The sequence below is a fragment of the Anopheles gambiae genome, chromosome X (assembly GCF_943734735.2).
Source record: "Anopheles gambiae chromosome X, idAnoGambNW_F1_1, whole genome shotgun sequence".
Taxonomy (NCBI): Eukaryota; Metazoa; Arthropoda; class Insecta; order Diptera; family Culicidae; genus Anopheles; species Anopheles gambiae.
Window position 1 is genome coordinate 5,343,819 of NC_064600.1, and position 26,260 is coordinate 5,370,078.

The following is a 26,260-nucleotide window of genomic DNA, read 5'->3' on the forward strand; positions in this document are numbered from 1 at the left end:
CGGAAGATAAGAAATGTTGAGCCGAAGGGAGTAAAACAACGGCGGAACATCGCGGCTGTATCCAGTGCAGCGAACAAACGCTTATTACGCTTACATCGTGGTAACAGTGGGCCAACTTTCTGGAAATGAATTATTTCGAATATATTCATATCCAATTAATGGGGCAATGGTTGTGTAAACAGTTCCCGAGAATGTCTAATGCTCCAAAAACAAAAAAAAATACGTGCGTTCGGGAGAAAAATATCCCATTTCCGGAGTCTTGCATCACGCGTTCCAGCATTTTGTGATTAATCATATTTACACCAAGGCAAGCTTCACTGCCAGTTCCAAGAGCAAAAAATCAAGATCTCGTATGCAACAAGATAAGTCGTTACAGGTAGATCCTTCCTTCCTCAACACTGGGCACAGTGCACAAGAGCATACGAACGAAACGGACATGTTGGTACTGGATCTAAGGAGCATCACACACACCCAGGACCTCATTCTTCGGAGGCGGAACCTTCTGGGTAGCCCGAGACAAAGACCGTAGCTTGGCCCGTTACTTCCTGTTATCTTAACTTTCTTTTCCTTTTATGGGCCAAGGAAAACAAGATTTAAATGACGAAACTCGCTACCGGCTACATGATGGACCCGGTACACATCCGTGTCCAACTAGACGATCAGTACAATGCAGGGTGGATGGCAAACATTCTTGCCTTGCCTTGCTTCTTCGAACTTCCGTCGAACTACACACTTTTCTAGGTACTAGTTTCCTAGTACTCACCCTCACCCAGACGTTCGTCGCAGGACCGTGTCCAGTGTTCGCTCAGTAAACTTTATATTGATAGTCGAACCGGCTCCAGGAAAGCGGCAGCAGCAGCAGTAACATCAGGCCAGAACCACAATAAACGTCAAATCAAGATGTTGGGCGAATAACGATTCGCAAGCGCAAAACAAACGCCACCCCTGAGCGGTGGAGTTTCGTCGGAAATGAAGCAAACTTTGGACAGCGGGCAGCACTGTTCCCATCTCTTTTTTATTTTAGTTCGCTGAAGATTGTGGGCGATACGCGCCCACAAATTAATTCAATCCATTTACCGCCCACCTACGGGACGGCTATTTAGACAGATGATGGGCGAGGGTGTAGCTCGATTGGCTCAGCCATTGAAGTCAGACGATGAGGACAGTTTGTGGAGCATTCTTCAGGCTTTTTGATCAGAGTTCTACGTCGTCTCAAATGTCGTCGCATCGTTCGCGCGTGACTGCTGACCTGGTGCGCTGGAGGACACTGAGGTCCCTGCCGGAGTTCTGATGCCTCCAACGTCCTGGAGCCCACTGCGGAGCGAATGGCACACGAACGGCTCCATGCGAACGTGTGCTCTGCACGGAGTACCTTATCCGTACTGCGCCGACTCGGTCAGAGCAGCTGATCGCAAGGATATTTAGAGTGGCCGAACGAGCGAGGCGAGCTTTTAGACCAGGCGCTCTAAAACGCATTTTAGAGCTCAATGAGGGGCAGTTCGAATGTAGCGTTAGCTCCAACACGTCTGGAACTGCTCCCGAAGTCGTCCGACGCCCCCGGAGCGTCGAGATTAAACACCAATCGAAACGAATTCCCCCCCCGCAGACTAGCCCGTGTGCCCGGTCCAGCAACTCCTGGAAGTGTGCCCCTTGATGCTGTTGGTGTGCGAGCTGGCCCCGATGCGAGTTAATCCGGTACCGATTATACTTACCGGCCAGCTGCACATCACTATAATCCGGCCCATTTCGTCCATTAGCTTCCTTGTGCGCCTCCCCGTGCAATCGGGAAATCTTCCACCAACTTCGCCGCTACATCAGCTAATTGAAAGCAGCTTTCGGGTGGGGGTCGCTGACTCATTACCGACCGCCCATTAGCCACGCTTCTCTCACTCCTTTCCATCCTTTGCTTTCCAAGCTGTGCAATTCTTGGTGCGTGGTTTTTTGGCGGATGGAGCAAGGGCTTACACCCGAACATACACCGGGCAACAGGTGGGTGCTCTTCCTCCCCGTCACGAGCTCCAGAAGTTTTCCAAAGAAAAGCCAAACTTCAACATGCGCCAACAACGCTAATGCGGACGCAATGTGAGAGAGCTTCAGGTTTAACATTGAGACAGGACGTTGCACAAAAATCTGGACGGGTAGGAGGATTCCTCCGGATTTTACTAGCCCAAATTACCACCCACTTGCACACGGTTCGATGAGTTACGGCGTGTCTTTGCCGCTGAGCACCGCAACCGCATCGGTCGCGCTCACATATCATCCGGGGAGTTCGGGGCAAACTTTCCGACACGGCCCTATCGCCATGGTTGTCCATGGGAGATCGGTCGGTTGACAATGGTTGAGATGAATGATTTATCATGCTATGCTGCCACTCCCCCCCCCCCCCCCCCCCCCCCACACCGGAACGGAAGGCTTCTCTTGGGCTTCGGCTTCGCTGTGGTGGTTTTCGCATCGCAGGAAAGGCTCTTTCAAACACACACACACGGATACGAACAGTTATTCACAGAAACTTGCCCCAACAAACCCAACGCTGGGACGAAATGATAAATGCCTTCGCCATAAAGCAGCGTCCTTCGCCAGTTGCGCAAGGATCATTCGGCCGGGAAAGCGTGGAAGTGGCTGTTCGAAAATCAGGCAACCACAAACGACCAATCCGGCGCCCCTTGCTGCTCCCTCCTAAACAGTACCATTCGGGGTAGGAGGCTAAAGGTTTTGCGGGCGAACTTCTGGCGGAGGATGGGCAAGATTTATAAATACCCAACTTCGATGCAGCTCCCTTGCCGGGGTGTTGGTGGGTTAACGATACGCGCCCCGGTCTGGGGTGATAGAAGACCCCGGCGGCCTCCCCAAAATGAACAGGGCCGAACCGAACCGATGGGGCTGTGGAGGTGAAAATGAGCCTCCCAATTATGGCTTATTATTTCCCAACCCGCCCCATCACTGCCATTACTCCCGGTGGTGATTTTTCTTTTTACCCCGGCAATTGATAAAACGCGCCCGCAGGCAAAAGGCGAGAAAGCGAACAATAAAACTCATCTCCGGCCCTCACACACACACACAAACACACACAGAAACAGAGGAGTAAGTGTGATTGAAGGCCGCCGCGGGAAAAAGCAATTTCCTTTGTTTTTGTTTGGGTCTTTCCAAAAATTGGACCTGGGGCAAACCTACTCCCAAACAGACTCTGCAGACGTCTGATCAATGACCACAGCAATAAACTTCTCCGATTTTTAATCATTTTATGTACTGCGGCAAGTGCTGGGTTTTCGAGGGGGGTTCTCGCTGGGCGGGTTGCAAAATTCTGCTCCTTAATGGACGGCCGGCATCCATTTGCATGATTGGCCCCGAACGGGGGGGAGGGGGGGGGGAGGGGGGGGGAAGGATGAAGAAGACGAAAATAAAAGCTGTCGCATAGTTCAAGACGCATTTTACGCCGCATTTAACGCGTCAAAGGAAAGTTTTTTAATAGGTCGGGAGGGTTTTTCTGACCGGGTGTGTCAAACGCGGGAGCGTCCCGACCGGGTACGATCTGTTATGTAATTATTTTAACGAATACAACAAAAAACAACAAAAGTGTTGTATTTTAACATTTTACAAACCTTTGGACAGTTAGGCAGGATTGCCATAAGATTCGATTGTACCCCGTATTAGGCAGCGCTCTGGCAACGACATCGAACAAGATGTTGTGTTGTTGCCTATTTTCATGATTAAAGAGGTTTTGGTACCTCTTGGGGCCTCTTTCACCGCTGATGAAACAAATTAGAAGTCTGCAGCCTATATGGGGCATGAAACACTCTCGAAATAAACGAAACTATCGCAACGCTACAGCTCGACAATATCATTTTAATTGTTGCAGTTCAATGCCTCGAGTTTTTAGCAGAGCCTCTGGCTCACATCTACCAACTCTCTTTTGCACAAAGTACTTTACCCACGGTCTGGAACTCCTCTGAGATGTTTCCGCTTGCTGTTGGCTAAGCTCGCCCGGATCAGTCTCTCTGCTCCGCTGGTGAATTGGTTCAGGTCCTACATCTCTGAACGTAGCTACTACGTACAAATCGATGGTGTTGCCTCTAACATTTTCGAGAGTTCATCTGGCGTTCCTCAGGGATCGTGTTTCGTGTCGGACTCTCTTTCTCTGCAAAGATCGGTAGATGTTTTTCTGACTGGTGCAACAATAACGACCTGGTCATTTCTGTTGATAAGTATACGTCAATGCCGTTCTTTAGAATAGCTAGTCCGATAAGGTATAACTATAGCATATCAGGGACACAACTACCGCGGTGCAATACAGTCAGGGATTTAGGAGTCACCCTGGATCGCAAACTAGATGTCCGACAACATTACTGTGATATTTTAGACCAAGCTAACAAAACTAGCTAGGATTTATTCGTCGACAATCGAGAGAACTCAATGACACGCACTGCTTGTTCACTCTGTATAAGTCCTATGTTCGGTCCATCCTCGAGTTTAGTTCTACAGTTTGGTGTCTCTAATGTATGGTCCAATAGGATTGAAGCTGTCCAAAAGAGAGTTACACGTATTGTCTTCCACTTCACTTCGTGGCGTAATGTAACCCCTCGTCCATCGTATCGTACTCGTTGTTTGTTGTTTGTTCTGGACACACTTGCTAGGAGACGTAATAATGCCCAGTGTACGTTTATGTCCAAACTTATTGTCGGTGAGATAGATTCGCCAGAACTATTGGCTAGAGTCAATATAAATGTCCCTCCTAGAGTGTTCCATAACTACAGACTAGTAAGAACTACAACCTTACCTTACAAGACGTGCATTCAGCGAGATCGACCCTATGACTGCGATGGCCCGTAAATTTAATCAGCGTTACACTTCATTTGACTGGCACCAACCTGCAAGATTCTGTTGATCCGTCTTGACATTGTACACTGCGTTTAACCTGCTCTTTGTGATAGTTATTTAAGTAGTAGTTTTAATTCAGTGATAAGGCTGCTTGTCACAATACAGAGCCTGTAGTTTAATAGTACAGTTGAGCCCCGACTTGGGACTGCATTTTCGTACGTCAAATATCTGTCAATACGTTATTTACAGACGAAGTTGAAGAGTCAAAGGCTACTGTTGGTACGCCTGGTAATGATCCGTTTATGTTGGTAGCCAGTTACAAGAAAGTCTAATGGATGTAGCTATCTGTTTATTTTGAGCAGCTTTGTACAAACGTTTCTACAACAGTCGTTCGCGTATATATTTATCGCCGATGAGTTTACAAACTCGTCCTTTCTGGCTAAATTTTCGATGGTGCCTATTATTCATCAGCTGATCAGCTCTGACCTTGCCTGATCGCGCTTAGTGAACTTAGCCGAACTCTTATCTAATTGGCCCTATTTATGATCAGCTGGTTGTCGCCCCTCTTGGCGTATCTTTCCATCCTTATCTCTCTCGACAGCGCCATCTGGGGGTTACCTTTTAAAAATTATTCGAGCTGTCCATGTCAGCTCGTTGTTTTCATTTGCTATTTGTTTGGCTGATCCACACGAGGTTGAGTTACAATATCGAATAATTTACTACAAATATTTTCGAGAATGTATTAGTTTTGTAATAAAAATCTTTACTATTTTTACTACTTTTTTTTACTTTATTTTTTACTTTTTATTAATCTTTACTATGACCGTTTTGCATTTAGCAACTAGAAGAAAAAGATCCTACATCTTCAGCAAAATGACAATTGTAAACTGTCAAAATCATCAATCATCATATCGGCATCACCATCAATCGTATGTCAGAGGGTCTCCTGTACGAGGGAATTGGATACGAAGTTGTCCAATATAAGTCCTAAAAACTGAATATGTTAAGACCAAACAAGGAATTGGTATAACAAACAGATTTGACAGAGACATCCATTGCTCCAATGTTTGTTTCGCTTATTGGATGACTCTCAGAGCACTGCCTTAGGCGCTGTTATATAAGACGCGAACAATTTTAAGAAAATAAAACCATAAAGAATCTTTATTGGGAATTTCCTACCCAAAAGACACATAAATTGCCAACTTGCACTAGTTCGACATACCTGGTCTAATGTCTTTAGCTGTTTTAAAATTTAATATCTCACTGGAGTCAGACACTAGATGGAGAAAATCAATTGAAGAGGAACGACCGAGAGCGGGAGGGATGTTCTTGCGTGATTAATGGTTTCGCTTTAACTCTCCGTGCCCGTCAAACCAGTAGGCTTGAATACCGAATGCATCAGAACCAGCTGCGAAAAGAAAGGATTCGCCCAATGTGGATTAATCCACTCGCTGAGGGAAGTGAAAAAAAAACGTTTCGTCATTCCAACTCACGTACGGCCCTATGCTGGAAAGTTTCGTTGCTCGGGCAAAAAATAACAAACAAAAAAAAACTGCTATGACAGTTGAAGATTTCGGCTGTCAAAAGCCCAAACACCCGGAAAGATAGCAGGACCGGGGACGCAGACAGGCAGGATTCCATCGTTCGCTCGGTAATCAATGATCTTAATTTTTAAAATGACTCACCCGAAAGCAGGGCAAAAAAAAATCGCCTGGAAACACGGGCACAGAACCCTAAAACGATAAACTGTTGCCGACGAAATACTTAAGACTTTCCTCCCCCAGGGGAGAATGTTTCGATGGGTGTGTCTGTGTGTGTGTGTGTTGGTGGCGCAAAATGTTGAAGATGAGTCGCACAATTTCTGCTCGCTCGTCTGGGCACAATTTGCGGAACAAATGACTGTCACGCACTGCTCGCTCGAGATATGGCTCGAATGGGGTGGCTGCACGGCGGGTGGAGGAAAAATGAGGATGAATGAAACTTTTCCTTTCAAACTTTTCCGTGGGAGGGGGAGTTGGGGGGGGGGGTGAAACTCGGCGGCAGCTACGAATATTGACGCCTTATCGTGCGCAGGATGTGATTATGATGAGATGAACAATTTGCACCCATTGCCACCGTGGGACACTTTGCTCCGGCATTTTCCAGGAAAACCTTGGCCTTGATCCTTCCCCTTTCCACTGCCACACTGCTTTTTCGAGCGCTGCTTCCTTTTCGCGTCCCTGCCAAAGACACACAACAACAAAAAAACACAGCGCAACAGGGCAAAAAGTTTGCTTCCTGGCGCGAAAGGCCTCTATCTATAATTTTATTTATGTCATTTTAATCGTCTCGTCACTGTTTGCCTCCCTTCGCTCGCACAAAACAAGGGTCGACCCGCCAGCAACCTTTGCACCCCTCCCCCGCGCTATCCCACTGATTCGCGTGTCGCGTTGTCTTGTGTTTTATGTGTGCGAGGGGGTGTGCGATTCGATTATGGTGCTTTTATTTACATCGGTCACGGCGGGACCTTCCGGGCCGCAAATTAAATGTCGGGACGCTTCCCCTTCGTCTACGGCGGCAGAGGAGAGCCTCTTAAGAGGATTCGTTTTGGGGTGTAGGCGAAAGACAGAGAGAGCTTGTGGCGAGAGAAGCAAAGAGCCGTTCCATACTGCTGAACCGATAATGCGCTTTACACGGCTCAACACAAACTTCATTCAAGGTTTTTGATTGAAAAACAAAAAAATGAAGAAAGAAAGGAAATGCGTCGATGGTATTACACGCATTAAATACGCAATTAGGGTGAATTTGGGCTTTTCTTAGCTTGTTAAGGGCTGGAGCAATGTTTGTAGAGGTTTTTGTCGTGCGGTTTGCATTCTGTAGGGCGCACTTTTTCATTGGCCATAGCGAAGGTATGCAATTCGCAAGATAGATCGCCTAAAATGTATGCAATCCTGTAATTAAAAAAGCATTTTTTACAAGTTTATTGTAAAGCGTTTTATTAAGGTCGATATTAAGGCTGCTTATTAAGGTCAATGCTAAGTTTAAAAAGAAACTTGTAAAAAAGGACAAAAACAGTAAAAAGGACATGTACAGAAATTAAAAAAAAAGCGACTAACGAAATTGGACTTAAATAGAAAGAAGGAACAGCTTATTGAAGGTGTTAGCGAACAAGCACGATTTCAGAAATTTGGCTTAAAAGGGTCGAGTTGCAAATATATCTTCTACTTGAAGCGAATTAAAGAGAGCTAGGGCTCCCAGAGGCTTAACCAATTAGCGCCACAGTCTGCTTCGGTGTGTTGCGTATTGCGGTTTGCATGCTGTAAGGCGCATTGCATGCAACTGGGATGTCAAAGCGCCAAAAATGTATGCAATCATCTTACCATTTTATCTCTTTTCTTTCACCTTACCACTCTATTAGTCATTAATCATTAATATTGATAGCATTGCTACAAACAACACGCAATTTACAGTTTTGGGGCGGCAATAGACCCCCTCAAAAAAGTACCGCAGAAATCCGCTTACAAATATTGTTCTTGCATAATCTTATTGGACAGCAGTTTGGCTTTACGCTTGTTGCTAGCGAAAAGAGAGCAGAAAGTTTTGGATGTAACAAAAAAAAAAAAGAATCAGAAAGAAAGGGGCCGATCACCCACCGGATAAAACCGGCACCGATGCAATATGCAAAAACCGAAATTGCATAGAAAGAAAATGCGAGGGGCCCCCTTTTTTCCGCCCACCATTGGGAGGAAGCGTGTGAAAAGCGAAACCCATGCCGGCTGGTTTTGGTTTCGTATTCATATTTTTTTTTTGTTTCATTATACTCTACTTTAACATCGTCATCCTCATTATTGCTATTAGAACACGGCTGGTTGGGGAGGGGAGGGGGAAGGACGGGGTTGTTGGTTTGCCGGGTTTTATCTGCCCGTTGTGCTCAGAGCTCCCGCGTTTACCTAGGATTGCAATTTTTGAGCTGAAGTTTGAATAATTTTTCTTTTTCTGCGCTAGAGAGTGGGGCTTGAGGGTGAAGGGGGCTGGGCGCAGAAGGTGGCAAGATCCATCCGTCCGTTCCACTTCTTGCGTTGGCGCATAATAAATTCATCGTCGTTTTTTTACCGGTGCCTTTCTCCCCCCTCCTTTATCTATGTATTATGTTTTTTCTTCCGTTCTGCCCAAACCATAACATGCTGGTAGCGTGGAGGGTGGGGGGGGTGGTGGAGCTACAATATTTACAGGACGGTAACCGCGCGGAGCGGGACGTTGCCGGCAAGCAAACTGTGAAGGCAAAAGGCGAAAGAATTTCGCGTGCCGCGCTTGGCGCTAGGCAGTCGGCACCGGAAGAAAAGGTATTCAATTAAAAGTTTTATTTTTCTTCCCTGGGCCGTGCCAGCCCCAGCGTAACCGTGGCTGGTTGGCGGGATTCTAGTTAACTCGTTACTTACTGCAGCTCGATCTAGGAGCGAGGCGAAAGAGATAAGAAAATAAAAGAAACGAAAACAACCTCAGCAAAGGCTCCGCGCGGCAGCGTTAGGGACTCTCATCGTGGCGCAGACAACATCGGTCCTCTTCTTGTCTCGTTAATCTTGGTAACAACCAGTGCACACACACACACACACATAGACACACATGCAGACACACACCCCCAGCTTATGGTCTCATCATTTCTGTAATAAGCGCAGACCGAAACCGCCGAAGAAAGTTGTCGCACCGTCGACACCGAACGACCTTAATCCCTGTTTCGTCTCCCAGCCACGGTCACTGCGGGCGTCTTGTAGCGAAGCATGAAAGTTTAAAAAGGAGGCACTGGTCTCAGCAAAAGCATCTCCCCTCACACACACACACACACACACACAGGACACGGTCACTTGCCGAGCCGCCAGTAATTGGATTGATTCAATATTCATACTCCGGAGCGCTGGTTAGCGAGCTTACGACCGATCTTATCCAGCGGGCCTTGCGCTAGGCTTTCCCATTCGGTTTTGCCCATTCCTGGCACTGTGGGCCGGGTCGAGCACTTGCGGCGGGGCTCGAGACACATCTCCGCACCGCCAGATGAACGGCAGATGAATTGTCCGCGCGAGCAGGTCGAGGCCGATGGCTTCCAGTTCGCGGCGAGCTTCAACCTCCAACAAACCAACAAAGAAAAACACATGTACACACACACACACACAGCCAGGCAGCATACATCTTCATGCATAAACGATGAGCGACGGCACGGGATCCGTTTCGGCCAGTCCGGTTATGTGCTTGGGAAAATACCTGCCCAAGCGCAGCAATCCGGTCCATGCCCTATTGACAGCAGCAGCTGCAGCAGCAGGTGGCAACATTGTCGTTCCACTCCCAGGATCGAAAACCCGGCAGGGCCAGCAAGCTACAGGGCAGCCAAACCGAACAGCCAAACTTTTCACCCCCAACGGCACAACTCACTTTAAGTGCGCCAAACAGCGGTAACGTGATTATCGACGGTACGGTCGACGGTGCGGCGCTGCCAGCACGACAAACGCTGCTGTGCGGTTTGCATACGCTCGCGGGGGAGGGGGGGGAGAGAGCGAGTGCAGGCATGCAATCTGGTTCCCGCAAAGTGATCCCATTATGGCACCGGCTAAATGCTTTTCGAACGTTCCAGTCGGTTCATGCAGACAGCTGGGCGGAGGTGCTAGACTGAGTAGTGTTTGGAGTAGCTGACGAAGGACAATTTTTAATATCTTTATTTTTATTGGCTGCCTAAAAGTATGCTACTTGTATCACAAAATGGTCGCGTTAAGGAGCAAACGCGCCTAAAAGTATGCAACGCACAATACAAACCTTATAGGGACACACTTTGTCGCTTTTTAAGCTGCCGTTTGCTGCGGGACAAAGTTAAGCTCGACATAAAAAAGTCGAATTTAGTGAAATAAAAAATATATACTAAAAAAAGATTTACAACGAAACTGACAGCATCGATTGGGATTGTTTCATCATTGTGCTCATGCATGGAAAATCCAATCCAGAATGCAAGCAATGTAATATCACCCAGATAGCTGACAAATGCGCCCTACAGTATGCAATCTCGTGCAATAAAAGTAACGCTACGACAACGCTATTGCAGCTCCGAGTGAATGCAATTAAAGCTGTCTGACCCTTGCAGCGTTTAAGCAATGCAGCCTTAAAGTGGTGCAGCTTGACGTCCCCGAAAACAATGCACCCTTACAGTATGCAAATTGTAACGCACCTGTGATGTCGTTCAAGAAAGTAAGCACAGCAATCCATTTTCAAGAGACACAGTTGCTTTTTTGGGAATAGTTCCACTTGGCACATCCAGAATGTTTCTTTAAAATAATAAAAATTATTTTCCAAATTAACCTTATGTTGAATGTGGAATGAGTGCATTAAAGCGCCTTAAAGTATGCAACAAGCCGCAAAAAGCTATAACGATGCTGCACCAGAACAGTGCGCCTGAAAGTATGCAACGCGTACGGCAAAACAGCCCATATTAGAACAGGCAGGCAATCGCTGTTGAAGCTGCTTTATGAGGCGCAACAGCAAAACAAAACAAAAAAACAAGTATGCATGAAAAGTCACAGTTACAGTAGCTGCTACTGGAATAATGAACACGGCACGCGCACGCCACTCAACCACTCCAAATACGATAACAGGCAGCCACGCGTTTTCATTACTTCACTAGCCGCTCATATCACTTCACTGAATGAGGCTAAAAAAAAGGTGACTACTCTGTCTGTGTGTGTGTGTGTGTGTGTGTGAGAGAGAGAGAGAGTGTGTGCTGACTGATCCATTGCCCTTTGCCAGAGACACCCGGTTTGTCCCATTTATTGGCACGAAATTGAATGACAGGAGAGACTGCCTTGGGAGGAGAGATAGAGTGAGGAGTGGAATAAAAAACACACGCACAGTATCACCGAACACCGTTTCGTTTATATGTAAATTGCGCTACGCCACAGCCCCCCCCCCCCCCCCCAACACCCTTTCCCGCCGCCTTGCCTGCGCTCGGCTTTTCGGCCTGCTGGCTCGGAAGGGCCATCGGAATTCGATATTCGGTCGGTGATGGAATTTAATTGAAATTTCCCTGTCAACCTACCCCGCACAGCGTCTAACTTTTTCGTTGCTACCCGTTGCTCCAAAGCTTAGACCACCGCGGCCGGGGCCTCGGTGCGCTGCATCGGGCTGCAATTTCTGACGAAGTGCGTGCGTATTGTCGCAATCCTCCCACGGCGCACTTTGTAGCAAACTAGTCGCTACCGCTCATCCCCTCTCCGTCTCTGCGCCATTCACACACACACACACACGCGCGCGCGCGCGCCAATATGATTCGATTTTCCACCGATGATTTTGTTCTCGGCTCGCCAATTTTCATACATGCATTTTCATGGCGGTCCAGCCCCTTCGCATGGCTCGGGCGACACATTGACGATAAATCGAAAATGAGCCTACACCTTTCCCCGGGACCCCTGTCACCGCTTTTTCGATGGTGGGGGATGCCGATTCGTGGAGGCAATGGTGCCGCAAACGCTGAGCTGCCTATTTATTATGCCGGGCAGATATTTTCATCAAAATCGCATAATAAATTCATACCCGACCGCGCCTGCATCGGTTTTCCGATCCCCGGCGCAACGGGAAACCATTGCATTGTGTCCCACCTGAGCCAACCACATTAGAGGGGAGGGAAAGAGGGGTGGGAGGGTCTTGTTTTTTTTGGCAAAAATTCCCTCTCATTCTCTCTTTTATCATAATTTCATAATTTTAATTTTATATTTTACACAACTTTTCGACCGGTTGCTTTCGTCCTTTTTTGTCGTGTTGTGTTGTTGTTTGTGCATTTGGTTTGGCCCACCCACCCTGCCCACATGCACACTGAACCCAGCGAGCCGTGACTCACTAAATCTAGATGACACTAGCATTCGCTTCCACCACCAGCTCACTCCCCTCTGCTACTGCTTTCCTTCGAGCGAATTTTGGAGGTTAACAAAAACATGATTTTTTGTTTTTTTTATACGTCCAAAAAGCAAGCACACCCAAAAACAAAGACACACCGGTGGGAAGAAGAGTAGGTAGGGGAGGGAAAGGGACGCAAAACTTCCAAACTGATACCACTTTAAAAAAAAATTCGGCTCCCATCGATCCGGGTGCATGCAAAATGGTTCAAAATTCGCTAATAATCTGTTGTCATGTTTTATTTAGCTTCTCCCCTTTTCCTACTCTCGCCACTCGCTTGATGCATATTTTTGTTTATATTTAGTTTACATTTTTTTTATTTACTTTTTGCTTTTCACCTTTTAACCCTGATTGGTTATTATATACCTTTTCCTTTGCGCGGTGCCACTTGTTTGTGTGGTCTGGGCATGTTTTTTTCCTCCAGTGTGTTTAAGCTCGACGCTAGTCGCTTCCACTTGGCGGCCGGGCACAACCCGATGGCCCTCGGTACACCACCATTGTTGCACCGGTGCACCCGCAGCTGGTAGTTAAATATTCAAAGCACTTATGCAACACACCCCTTTCATCAAGCCCTTGTTGTGTGCCAAAACGGAAGGAAGGGAGAAAAGTCCTTTTTCTTTCCAGCGCACCATTCAATATCGACCCAATCGAAAGGTCGGTGGAAAGGAAAAAAGGGGAAAAAAGACCAAAACAAAAAAAAAAACAGAAAAAACCTTGCACCTTCTTGCCTGCAAAAGTAAAACCCACACCAGGGTCGCGCTCCTTCAGCTTCAGCTCGTTAGAATAAAACAATTGCTATTTGCCCGCACAAAACCGGACGCGAAAGGAAAGAGAGAGAGAGAGAGAGAGAGAGAGAGAGAGAGAGAGAGAGAGAGAGAGAGAGAGAGAGGGAGGGGGGGAGAGGGGGTAGAAATAAAAATGAAACGAAAGTGCAACAAAACAAAACGCAAAAGTCGCGTCGAAGGAACAGAAATTGAAGGCCCGCGTGCCTTTCCCGTGCGCCATTTCGTTGAAAGAAACCCCGGAGCGGGAGGGAAAGGACTAGGAGAAGGGTGAGGAAGGGAGGAATATTTTCCACTACACCTGTACTGGGTCGTCCTGGCGTCGTCTTGCGTTTTAAGTTCCACTTTTTTCCGCCCCTTGCGGCTACTCTTGTCAGCATTACGCACTGAAGGTGTTTTGGCAGGGTTTCTGAACACTTCTGATATATTTTTTTAAAATTTTGAACACAAATTAAATTTTGCTTTTTTTTTCTCCCAAAATCGTAGCATTTTGTTGTAATTGAAAAATGAACTGCTTGTTAAAAAAAAATAATTTTAATTCATCCTGTGAGTGACGCCCAAAGCGCTCCCTGTTGGAGCAATAGTTTTATTCACAGGACCAGTCATCGATCGCGCGAAAAGGTACAATTTACAAGTACAAGTGGTACCGGAACAGCGAGAAAGGGGGTGGAAGGGATGTGCAATGCTAACTGCTAACTTTGTTCCATTTCGTTTTCCATAGCGCATTCATCCCGACCCCTTTCCCCTTTTTGAACAGTTTTTTTTTTGTTTTTTTTTTTTTTTGTTTTTGGCTTTCTTCCCAGCCTAGTTCGATTGCTAAAGTACCGTGCCGTTTACATACATTATATCGTTGTCACGGGCGTTTTTACAATTGCAAGCGAAATTACTTTTCAACTGTTTCTGATCTTTTGTTCGTGGTTTGTTTTTTTTCATGCCGTTTTTTTTTGCTGAGTGTGTTTTTCTTCGGTTTTATCAGCGAACAAAAAAAAATGGATGAAAAACTTCCAAGGCTGTAAAGTGGAAGGAAGGGGGATGGTAGGAGGAGGTGAAGTTTTAGCCGGAAGTATGCATAAATGCGACCAAGTTCGATAACATCATAAACAGCAGATCCGTGAAGCAGAAGCAAGCGCGCAAAAAGGGAAAATGAAAATCAACAAGATAAAATTGTTCTGCCCGGAAGGGCGTAAGGGAAAAGTTTTTCCCCCGCGAAAATGTCACGTCTTGGGTGCGCCGACGAGTTTTGCTGCGAGTGCTTATGCAAAGTTTGGGAAAGTTTTGCCGACGCTCGGTGCTCTGCAAGGGCAGGACCGGGCAGGGCTGTATTTAATTTGCACGGTGCAGGGTTGCTTTCGGCTCGTAAAAAAAAAACTTTTTTTATATTTCATTCCCTTTCTTATATGTGTTGCTTTATTGCTTGTGCATCATTGTGCACCAAAAAATAGCCTCATTGTACTAAAAACTCGTTGCAAAGGAAGTAAATATATGAACCATTTCTATAAAAGTGGAACAGCTCCATGGCAGAAACAAGTAAATCGCATTTCCCTTGAAACGCGTTTTAATAAAGGAAAAAACTCATTTAGATAGATTGATTGAAAAGATAATAAAAAAAACAAAATCGTAACGGGAGGCTCCATTAAATGAGATACAGCTTTTTAAAGCGATCCATAGATGGCGCTCAAGTGGAAAAGCTACAACTATAGCGCCATCCCCAGCTGAAACTCGTAATGTGAGAGATCACATAATCCAGTTGTGTTTTGCAAACTACAAAAACTTGCTCACTAGTGAGAATAACATGACAGCTATACAAAAGAAATAACTCATAAACAATGTAAATCCATCGTACAGATGGTTTCGTTCCTCAAAGTGCAATCAATGTTTGATTAGTTTCACGAGCCTGCTTTAGAGCACCTGAATAAAGGTTGCCGCCTGGGTCACTGGCGAAGCTAACGCGCAGCAAAGCTTTTGAGCTTACGGCTGCGTACGCATCTCCAGCCGCAGGGACGCAGCCAGTCACTCAAACGCATCAGCATCATCAGTTTCGGTGTGTTTTTGTGTGCTTCGATCCGCTTACAAGCGTGAGAGAGAGAGAGAGAGAGAGAGAGAGAGAGAGAGAGAGAGAGAGAGAAAGAGCGTAAGAGTGAGCGCGGAAACGCGATCCACAGAGGAGAGCGCAATACAAGAGAGAGAATGAAAAAGGCAGGGTTTGAGAGGCAGATTTTCACGTCACGTTGCGTTAAAAAGTAAAAATATGTTGTTTTTTTTCTAAATAAGTTTTGACGCACTTGCTTTACAAAAAGTCTTTACAATTTTAATCCAGCAGTACGTTATTAAGAGCTGTAAAAATTGCTATAATGCCAGCTGTAAATATTGCCAACCGCTAAATGCTAACACATCTAGTCGTCTGGTGAGAGCGTACGCCTACCCTAACAGTGCAGGGGACCGAGAGAGAGAAAGAGAAAGAGAGAGAGAGAGAGAGAGAGAGAGAGAGAGAGAGAGAGCCAACCATCCAGCCAGACAGGTAGTTCGCGTTCGCGCCGACAGATCACCACACCTTATTACTACGCGTAGCGTCCTACCGAGCGGTTGTGTTTGGCTCTGTCAGGGTTTGGCCCTTTCCGTGTGTGAGTGTGTTTCAAACTGCAACGGATACGGCAACGTGTTGTGCAGGTTTATCGTTATCGTCGACGCAGACGCACCAATCAGCCCAGTCATCGTACACACGCAGGTGTTGGTGTGTGTGTGTGTGTAGACCTGCAATCAGTCCCAGCCCCGAGCCATCAACAATTTCCGGCCGTCCGGCGACTCTCTGCCGGCTGAAGCGAGGAACCGCGCGGCGAGCCGTCTTGCGATCGGAGCTGGCCCGGCGCTACTTTCACCCGACCAAATTGGGCGATTTAATCCCGCACGACCGTATCAACGTACACCAGGCCGCCAGGCGTGCTGTGCGTGACAGTATTCTCCCAAGCCCCAGGCCCCGGAGTGTAGGAGGGTGCAAGAGGGTGCGAGCGAACCGCGATCAAGATCACACGGGAATAGGAAGGAACTGTGTGTACGTGCTTGTGTGCTTGCATGTGTGTTTGTGCATGTGTGTGTGTGTGTGTGTAAAGAAGGAAATCGACAACGTGCTGTGTCAAAAATAGAAACCCCCGTTGGTTTTGTTTTTTTTTTTGACAAAACCGCGATTCTGTCAACCGGCTTTCCGCTAGCGAGAGAGTTTTCAAGAGGCGGCCAAGTGCATCCACTCCACCCCGCCAACAGCAAGCAGGAACAATGATGGCCGAAACGGTAGTGACGGTGGAGACGCCGAACCGCACGGCGGCCAGCCCGGCCGCCACGCCGGCCCCGGGCCAGGCGCAGGCCAAACCGGAGTCCAACCTGAACTGGCTCAAGTTCAACACGCAGTACTTCATCACCATCCCGGGCATCCTGAAGATCGTACAGGTGGTAAGTAACACTCTCTATCTCCTTTGTTTTTTTTTTCGCACGGGAGCGCCCAGTTGCAAGAGGGTGTGCTGAGGGTCCCCCGAAAGCTCAGCTCGCTACATCGACCGACCGGGCAAACGATAAGATTAGATAAACCAAAGAATACAACAACAAAAAACGCAACCATAACGCGCGAACCTTCGGGAACCGGTGGTTGAGTTTTGGGGTTTGGTTGGATGATTTTGGACGAGGTGTTTGTCGTGCGGTTTTTTGCCCGCCCAACAAACACAATGGGCGATTTTGATACGAAGTATGTACAGCACCAGCAACCCGCCTTCCCCGAGATTGCTCAGCCAGCAGGTTCGTCGTCTCCCTCGCCCTGCGGAGAACCAGCAACACACACACACACACGCGCGCGCGCGCAGGCCTAAACGGAGCACCCACGCCCTCCGCTGTATCTAATTGTGCTACATTGCGCTACACGACCCCGACCCTCCGCAACGAAATCGTACAGCCGTGTGACACTTGCTGTGTGCTGATGTGTGTCGCCTCCCAGTCAGGCGTTGGTGGCTGTTTGAGCCACCGGTTGGCGGGCGCAATTGCGCAAATGTCTAGTCCTCGAGGTGGCCGACGTGTGTGTGTGTGTGCGCGCCGACGCTGGGAATGTGCACACTACTGTGCCACTGCCTAGCCTCGTTAGCGCAGGCCACACCGGTTCTGCCGGTGATTGGACGTGGACGTGGTATGAGATTCGAGCCTGTTCTAGTTGTGGGAATGGGAAAGGTGTACGACACACACGCACACACTTGGAATGTACACACTGGTGGGCTGGAACGCATTCTCCGGCCGACTTGCAGGACACTGGAATGCCACCAGGCAGGCGGTAGGAGATGTATGTGTGGGGCAGCGCGGGGCAATATGGACATGTGGACGTGCCTAACAGCTATGTTTATGTGTTGATATTAACATCTTCTATATATCTCTATAAAAATAATGCTCTAACAGTCTATATGCAGGGCTTCAGGAATCATACAGCGGAACAGCTCAATTAAAAGCGGGTATCTTGCCCAACTTAGCAATCGTATCATGGAATGTCTCATCCGAAGATAAGAGACTTTAGCAATCGAACTGCGGTTGTTTACGTACAACTGTAATAATCGACGTCAACAGCTCGGAAGTGATAACGAGTGATCTGAGTGATGTTTTCCAAAAAAAAAAAAAACATAAATCATTTCGAATAGTTTTCGTGCGGTATCCAACTGAGTACATGGTGAACTAAACAAATCATTTGCAAAGCTCTACAGAAACATTGCATAATGTCTCAATTTCGGTTGACAGAGGCCAGTCCAGGATGATTGCGATTCTTGACGAATTGAAGGATTCTATTAACTAGCTGAACCATTTCATGAAGAGATAAAACTGTTCCAATGTATGACACGAAATCCTGAGATAGCAGCAATTATTGCACTTAGAGCACAGGTAATGAGAACAGTCACTGGGGCTTGTTTCTTACTTCCCAATTAAATCGATCGAGAGTTAAATGTCACCAAAAGAAAATAATAATCCAGTTGCATTGGACTGCGTATGACAACGAAAACTTTTTGTCAGTACGGCATCTGTCTAAAGAAGTCGTCCCAATTGCCCTAATTGAAGCATTACCTTATGTCTTTATTTCTTTGAGTCTTGAACAACACCAGTCATTGTTTACCAATATTTGAGAATTGAAAAATGGAAAATATCATTTCTGAAGGAACTTGAGAAATGTAAGATACAGGATGTCAAACCACCAAAGAAATGATATTTATTTGCAGCTTTTCAAGAACTCGTTTTACTGAGCACTGGTTACGGTGTCCATTATGCCCCAGCTTCGTGCTGACAGTGCAACCTTTACGTTGACACTTGACGTTCCTGCTTGCTTGCGATGTCCCACTGTTTGCCTATCGATAAAATCCGGAAAGAGGGGTACCATCTTGACCTGCAACACACCTGCAGCTTATCGGGACACCAAACTCTTCAAACCCATCATTGTTGTCCGAGTATGTGTGCCTGTGTGTGTGTGTGTGTATGTGTGTAGCTGATAGATAGTAAGGGAGACTCTCCAAGGCTCCTCCCGTAGAGGTTCCTGCAACACCTGCACACACACACACCCACGGGTCATCAGGAAATTCCAACCCAGTAAAAGTTCTTTCTGCTCTGGGGATATACGAAATGGGACAAAGCAGGCACACGCACACACTTGCGAGAGAAGATAGTTTTGCTGGACGAATAGGCCTGGACATTGGCTTCCCATGGCTATCTAAAACCCATTAACCTCGTACCGCGGCTGCGTGGTCATCCCCCTTTTTCCCAAAACTGGTCGTGCAACATTCTATCCCGTCGCCTGCCTCCTCTATCACTCTCTCTCTCTCTCTCTCGCTCTCACTCGTGTTCTTTCTTATAACCCACCTTAATCGAGGATGGATCGTCTATCCGATCGATACGGGTTACGATACGACACGTCCCCACAATATCACGTCTCTTGGGTCGCTTATTAGGCGGTGCACATGCGTGCTCGAAGCTTCCTCATCTTCCATCGGATGAACCCACTTTCCCACCGTGGAGTACCTGCTTGATCTCTCCCGGAGGAGCAACATACCAAGGTGACTCTACTTGCGATAAATTATCCCCATTCCCAACACTAGCCCACCCTTTCCCCGATGGCTGAGACGTGAAGCCACTGCTGAGGCTTTCTCTTAGGGCTGCTCATACGCTAGCTCTCTCTCTCTCTCTCTCTCTCTCTCTCTGTGTTTTGAGCCTGGTTTTGTTTTGATTTCGATCTTCGCTAGCGGTCAAGCGATCGTTGCCAGTGTGTGGAGAGTACCTAAAACACTCCACGGAGCTGCCCGACGCTACTGCAGCTCATCTTGCTGGGGTTTCCGGCCGTAGCTTCGGATGGAATGCGTGCTCCGTGATGTAAACATCGATGATTTCAGTTTTTTTCCCCCACTTTTTTCTAGAGAACTGTTCATCAATCGTATCGCATCGTCGCTGGCAGCTTAAATAAGACCGTGAAGTTGTCACGTTGGCGCACTGCACAGCTTTCCAGCACTTGGGTGCCCAAGAACCTGGGGAATACGAAACCGCAGCTAGACAAGCTGTTTGTTTGTTTGTTTTTTTTTGTGTTCCAACGAAACAGCAGGCTGTAAAGTCATCACACCAACTCGCGCCCTCCCACACGAACCCGTTGCGAATAGGCGTCAAAATCGCACAAGATGTTCTAAGCTGCCGCTCCGTTTCTAAGGGCGCCCCAGCTGCGAACGTGTGTGCGGAGGTTGGGCGGCCTTGGGCGGGACTGTGGGCAATGGCACAGAACCGATGCGACGGCCGACTCGTTCACGCTCCATAAAGCATCTCTAAAACGCAGCGACAGCGATTTGCTTTGCAACAGCTGCTGCACAGCCAAACCATTCTGGACACACTGCAACCGGGCGGGGTGTGGGTCGTTTGGCCCCCTCCTGCGTGGAATTAATTTTATACACTAAAGGTTGAAGAAGTTAACAGCGAGCCCATATAAAAGAATAAGGCGAACCGAATGGAGCTTCTGGTGTATCTTCCCCTGTCTTCTCAGTATGTCTTCGGTCACATTCGGTACCCTGTCACCTCCCATTGCCTTACGCAGCTACGCATCCGCCGCCAGCAACTCGGTCAGCTCAACCATTCTAACGGGAAACGCCGGGTAATAGAGCCGCGGTGACCCTATTCCAGAACGGGCCCAACGCTGCTTGTGGCGTGTGCCGTAGCAACACGTCTGGATCTGGAGCTCGAGAGCAAGAATCGAGGGGGTACGAAACTGGTGGAACGAAAACATAAAAAATGCACGGAGCCTAGCGTGTAGGGAAACAGGTTTTGTGACTCCCAACACTCTCTATCGCCCGTTTTCGCCCGTTTCTCTGTCTACGTGCATGGAGTTTAGGCCTTTACGCCTTCTAATATCTTTCATTTTTTTTAGTCGTTGTTGCTATGCCGTTTTGCTTTTGAAATGTGTCACACGGGTTCTTGGGGCCCTGACGGGAGACATTATGGTATGCCGATCTCCCCCAGCTCCACCAAATCATTATGAGGACACACACACACTCAAACATATTTGTGTGGGAAAGCGTGGAAAAGCAAGGGTCATATGAGGTTCGCTATGGTAATCATACCGTGCGTGCACATACCTTTGCCTTCCAACCCACCAGTGCACCAATGCCTGGGAGAGATACACATGCGGCCATTTTTTTATTATCATTTATCTACTTCCAACCCTTTTTCTTGGAGCAACGCACTGTACGCGTGTGTGACCTGCCTTATCACACTTCTGTCACACACACACACGCACAGGTGTGAGGACGGGGTGGGTGAACCAACTCCAAAATAATGAAAAAATATGCCTTCCCACTTTCCACCAGGCCAGGCATCGGTGCATTGCGAGCGACGGCGCAACGAAAACGGCCGAACCAAAACAAAATCGAAAACGGCTCACCGCGTCACACACAAAAAAAAAAACAACTCAACGATGACGGAAGATGCGGGAAACGTGTCAAATAAATTTTCCACTCCCCCATTTGCCCCTCTTCCCCTTGAAATACTGAAAACCCTTTCTTGCTGCGAGCGGCACAACGCGCCAGCTTTGGTTCGGGCGACTCTTTGGGCTTAGGATCGGCTCTTTCTTTTTTTCCATCTCGGTGGTTGTTCATGGGGACAACCTCCTCCCCCCCGTCGGCAAAGAAAGTGGGCTAAACGGCTTCTTCGGCTTCTTCTTCCTCGGTTGTGGATCGCGGTAAGCGCACCCAGGCGGGAACCAGGTCGATGTACTACACTGGAAACACTGGAAACCCCGGGTGCTGTGCACGACGACGACACAAACACCCGCAAAAGGGATAGGGGTGGGGGGGGGGGGTAGGAAAGGGTGGTAAGGGGGAGGGGGGAAAACTTTCTCCCTCCACACGGCTCTGGCGAGGGTCGTCGCCCGGCTGTGTTGAAACCGTCGTCAGCCGGCCCCCGGCTGGTGTGAGTGGCAGTGCCCCAAGTGTCTTTCCTGAAGTCGCGCAAGAAGCAGAGCCAGAAACTGGGGACGAGCTGGAGGGAGAGGACAGATGATATGGCAGTTTTGATAACGGTTTTCGGCAAAATGTGTCTGGCCGCGAGATAAGGAAGAATGCTGGACCGCTCCAACAATGCCTGAGCGACACCTGAGAATTCCTGGGCTGCAGCGGTTTGATTAGCTTGCCAGAAATGCCTCCGTATAGAACTCCGTATCTGCGGGTAGCAGTTCAAGGTGAGATGACAACCTCTGGAAACGATGTTGCCAGAGCTCGCAAGATAAAATCTGAGCAAAACAACTTCAACATCTAGATCACGTCTTGAGCCGTAAGTTACAGCAACTCCCAAAGAGCCGTCGATTCTGCCGCAGGGCTTCGTGCATGCAGTCGACTGTGAGCCGAGCTCCTCAATCACGCTCCACGCAGTCCAGCACGGCTCGAAACACCAAATCGGTTCAATTCAACGTGAGAAAAACTGCCCCGGAACACTGAATGTGCTAACTGAGGGCCGGCACAGTTAGTCATCCGCCAGCTAGCCCCTCCTTGCGCAACAAACGCGAGCGCACAAACCTCCCCCCACAGCGGGCGCTGTAATGTTGTCTTCGCACGTTCAGTGTGGGTGGCATGAGCTGCTCGTATGTGTGTGTTGCTGGATGATTCAGTAATAAATCCCGCTTCTAACTGCACGCGGTGCAGCCTTTTTCGGTCACGTCCCGTCCCATTTCTAGCGCCCAAAAGCCGTAAAAGTCGCTCGGTGCTGTTGTCTGATGGTTTGGTTGAAAATGCATCACGCACACACACACACACACACACACACACACACACACACCTGTCAGTTTGCGATGTGACCTCGTCATCACTTACTATATGTTACGAGCACTCACACACACACACCTAGTACTCTGTTTGCCTTGCAATAACAGCTAGGCGATGATTGATCGGGAAATGCGGGAATGCGGGAAGCGGTGTGCGCATTAAGCACAGGTCTGACACCTCATTTCCTGGAACGTTATCAGCTGGATTCCCAAAATCGGGCTTTGCGTGGTGCTGTGTGGGATACCGATTTGGCAACCGTCCGGCGTGCGACGTTGCGAAGCTGTCAACGGTGAGACCCTCTATATATATTTTTTTTGGTTTGCCATGCCGACATAGTTAGCACCTTGTTGGGGACGCCTGGGTATGCTCGGTGTGTGTGTGTGTGTGTGCCCTGCCTGCTAATTAGTCATGACTGCTCTCGAACACCTGCGGACCTTGCGGACAGTAATACATGTGTGGGGCCCCTGCAGTTGTGGTGTGCACTAAGTACACGCCTCCAACCATACTGCGGGACTGTACCGGCTGGAAGTATCACACACTGGCACACACTGTTGCTCACGTCCAAAGGTGTGGAGCACCTGAATTTAACTGCCGATGTATGGCCGAGCCCGGGATACGGTACACTTCCGCCCGTCGATCAGCCTGCTCATCGTATGCTTCTTTTTATGGAGCGTGTGGTCGCCGTAACACGCTAGTGCTGACATCTTCTCCGGAGACGACCATTTTGTTTGGGCGGTGGATTGGAGATTCGCGGAGGAGTATGGTTATGTTTGTTTTTTTTTTTTTTCGCTGACACCACCGCTGACCTCATCGTCTGGTGCATAGGCGACTCAATTGGCAAGCTGGCAGGCAATTGGAATTCGGTTGCCACAGCTCAAACGCCCTCTCCCCCCAGGCAATTGACTTTTGTGCGGTACCATCTGGATGACACGATGCTGGATGACCAAATAGACCTCCGAATGCCTCACCAACTTCACCATTCACAGACCATGCATGCTGGATGCTCCAATAGAATTGTTTCATTTATTTGTTGTGCTCTCTCTCTCTCTATCACACACACGCAGGTTTTCGGCATCATCTGTATGGCGTGCGCGTCGCCCGCCCTGATCGGAGGCACCCACTTCTTCCTGTTCGTGGTCGTCACCTTCTTCATCGCGACGCTGCTCTGGACGTTCGTGTACCTGCTCGGCATCCGCGAGGTCCTCAACCTGCCCATCAACTGGATACTGACGGTGAGTGCTGGCGCAGGTCACTGTATCGCTGTAACTCCTCACTGGTGGTCCTAACTATCCGCTTTGAACGTTGCAGGAGTTGATCAACACGGGCATTGCCACCCTGCTCTACTTCATCGCGTTCATCGTGCAGCTGGCGTCCTGGTCGAATCTGTACGGGCATGGCCGTGGCTCCAACATTGCCGCCGGCGTAAGTTGTTTTGGTTGTACACGTCCTGCCACCAGCAGTTCTTAAGCAGAGCGTTTTTACCACTTGTCCCACTCTCTGTAGGTGTTTGGTTTGTTCAACTTCCTGGCGTACACGGCCGGCACGTACTTCCTGTACGTGGAGCACCGATCGGCCGGCGTGTAAATGTCCCCCCCTGCACGCTCCCCTGCGGGTGGATGACACTTGCTTTTGCTGGTTAACGACTCCCGAGTTCACATCCGTCCCAGAACAGAAGAGGCCACGGGACTACGGCACATACAGTGAGACCAACAGTCACAGGCCCGGGGACACTTGATGAATATGGCAGCAGCAGCAGCAGCCAGCCAGCAAAAGCCAGCAAAACCCGAGAGCGCCCAATTTGGGGAAGTCGACCCAGTCACGCAAAACCCGTTAGGCGCTACTATACATAAATAGTTGTAGGATTATTATTATTATACATAGAAACATACATATATTTACGTTTCTTTCTCTTGTGTATAAGATGTACCTTTACCAGACCAGAGCGTACAGTGCAGTTCGTAGCAGGGTTCGCACCTTGAAGAGCGTGACAGTGTGCGGCTAAGCGCGTGAACCGGACGCTGTAAACAAGCCCGCAGCAGCATTTGTTTCACTTTCGCTTTGCGCTTCGGTGTTTCCTTTTTAATTACCGCGGTTCGGCTTTCTTCGTCCGCAGGCGCACACGAAAGCACAAAACAAAATCAGACACACACACACACACACACACACACACACACACACACACACACACACACACACACACACACACACACACACACACACACACACAGGCCCTTTAGAGATAGTTTTCGTTTTATTTCGATCCGTATGCATGCACGCACACAACGCTGCGTTGCGCTGGTGCGTAGTTTATTTGTTTCCAAATTTCTGTACACACAATCTGTTTTTGTTTTTCTGTCCCTGTTTGCTGTCTCTGTTTTGTTCCTTTCTTTCTTGTCGTTTGTCGGTGCTGTGGCACAACCGGGATAGACGGGCGCGCTTACAAGTGCTTCCGCTGATGCTGCGTTTTGTATGTATCGTTTCCATTGTACGTTTTTTTTACCCTTCTTCTTTTTCTTCTTCTTCTTCTGTTTATCTCTCTCACTCTCTTTCTCTCTCTCTCTCTCGGTTTTAAAAGATTTCCATTGTTTTGCGTGTGCAGTACTGGGATAAACAATCCAACAAAAGTGCGCCTGTAAAACATCGGATCGGAGCGTAAAGAGGCACAATCGAAACAAAAACGGAACCTGCACAAGTGCCGATAGGAAAAGCATTATTTTATTATGATTTGGTTGCATGGACAAGAAGAAAACCAAAACCACACACGGGAAGAACACTACACTCACAAGCGTTACGATGAGAGTTGCCCTTATGTGTGTGTGTGTGTGTTATTTGTGCTTTGTTTCAGTGCCCTAGCAACGCTTATTTAAAAGTATTTATCTATTCGCTCGTTAGGTACCGATTAATTTTTGCTTAAGAAACCATTTTGTTTTTTTTTTTTGGTGGTAAGATGGCTTCGCTATCACATTAACGCCGCACAGATTTAGTGAGGGAGGAAATAATCGATTCACAAAAAAAACGTGACATTAACAAGCAGGAAATTGTAAGCCGCAATGTGAGGCATTAGCTCATCTCACAACGCAAACGAGAAGAGTGAAAGAAAAACAACAACAGCAACAGAAAACAATAAACTAAAACGGGGCCGCAAATGAATACCGCAAGAAACGAACGAAGCAAACGAAGCAAACCAACAACAAAAAGAAAAGAAATAATAAACCTACACCACGCAGTTCTTTTTGCCGCAGCCCTCCAGGGTGTGAAATCGTTCGGCGGGTCGCGAAAAATGGCCGCTACCGTGCCACGGGACCGCACGGGACAGGAAGCGCGTTTTTAATCGAAAGCCGTGAGTTGAAAATGAAAGTGCCGGTTTTTTTTTTTCATCGAATGTGAGGTAAGTGTGTGAGAAGTAAAGCAAAAAAAAAAAATATAAATCAAGCAACGATGGGGCAGGGGAAATAATGA

The 26,260-nt window shown here is 48.0% G+C and overlaps 1 protein-coding gene across 1 annotated transcript; it reads left to right on the forward strand.

Annotated features, from left to right (window-relative positions):
• The first annotated feature begins 16,037 nt into the window (after positions 1–16,037).
• Positions 16,038–25,985, forward strand: LOC1271966 (CKLF-like MARVEL transmembrane domain-containing protein 4). The gene is made up of 4 exons (XM_310828.5): positions 16,038–16,946; positions 23,866–24,033; positions 24,110–24,223; positions 24,305–25,985. The coding sequence occupies exons 1-4, from the start codon at positions 16,773–16,775 to the stop codon at positions 24,383–24,385; spliced, it is 537 nt and encodes a 178-aa protein (XP_310828.4). The 5' UTR covers positions 16,038–16,772; the 3' UTR covers positions 24,386–25,985.
• Positions 25,986–26,260: the final 275 nt, after the last annotated feature.

Coding starts and splice junctions, on each gene's coding strand:
- LOC1271966 (XM_310828.5), top strand. CDS start 16,773: ATGATGGCCGAAACGGTAGTGACGGTGGAGACGCCGAACCGCACGGCG. Junction 16,947..23,865: donor TCCTGAAGATCGTACAGGTG/GTAAGTAACACT, acceptor ACACACACGCAG/GTTTTCGGCATCATCTGTAT. Junction 24,034..24,109: donor CCATCAACTGGATACTGACG/GTGAGTGCTGGC, acceptor TGAACGTTGCAG/GAGTTGATCAACACGGGCAT.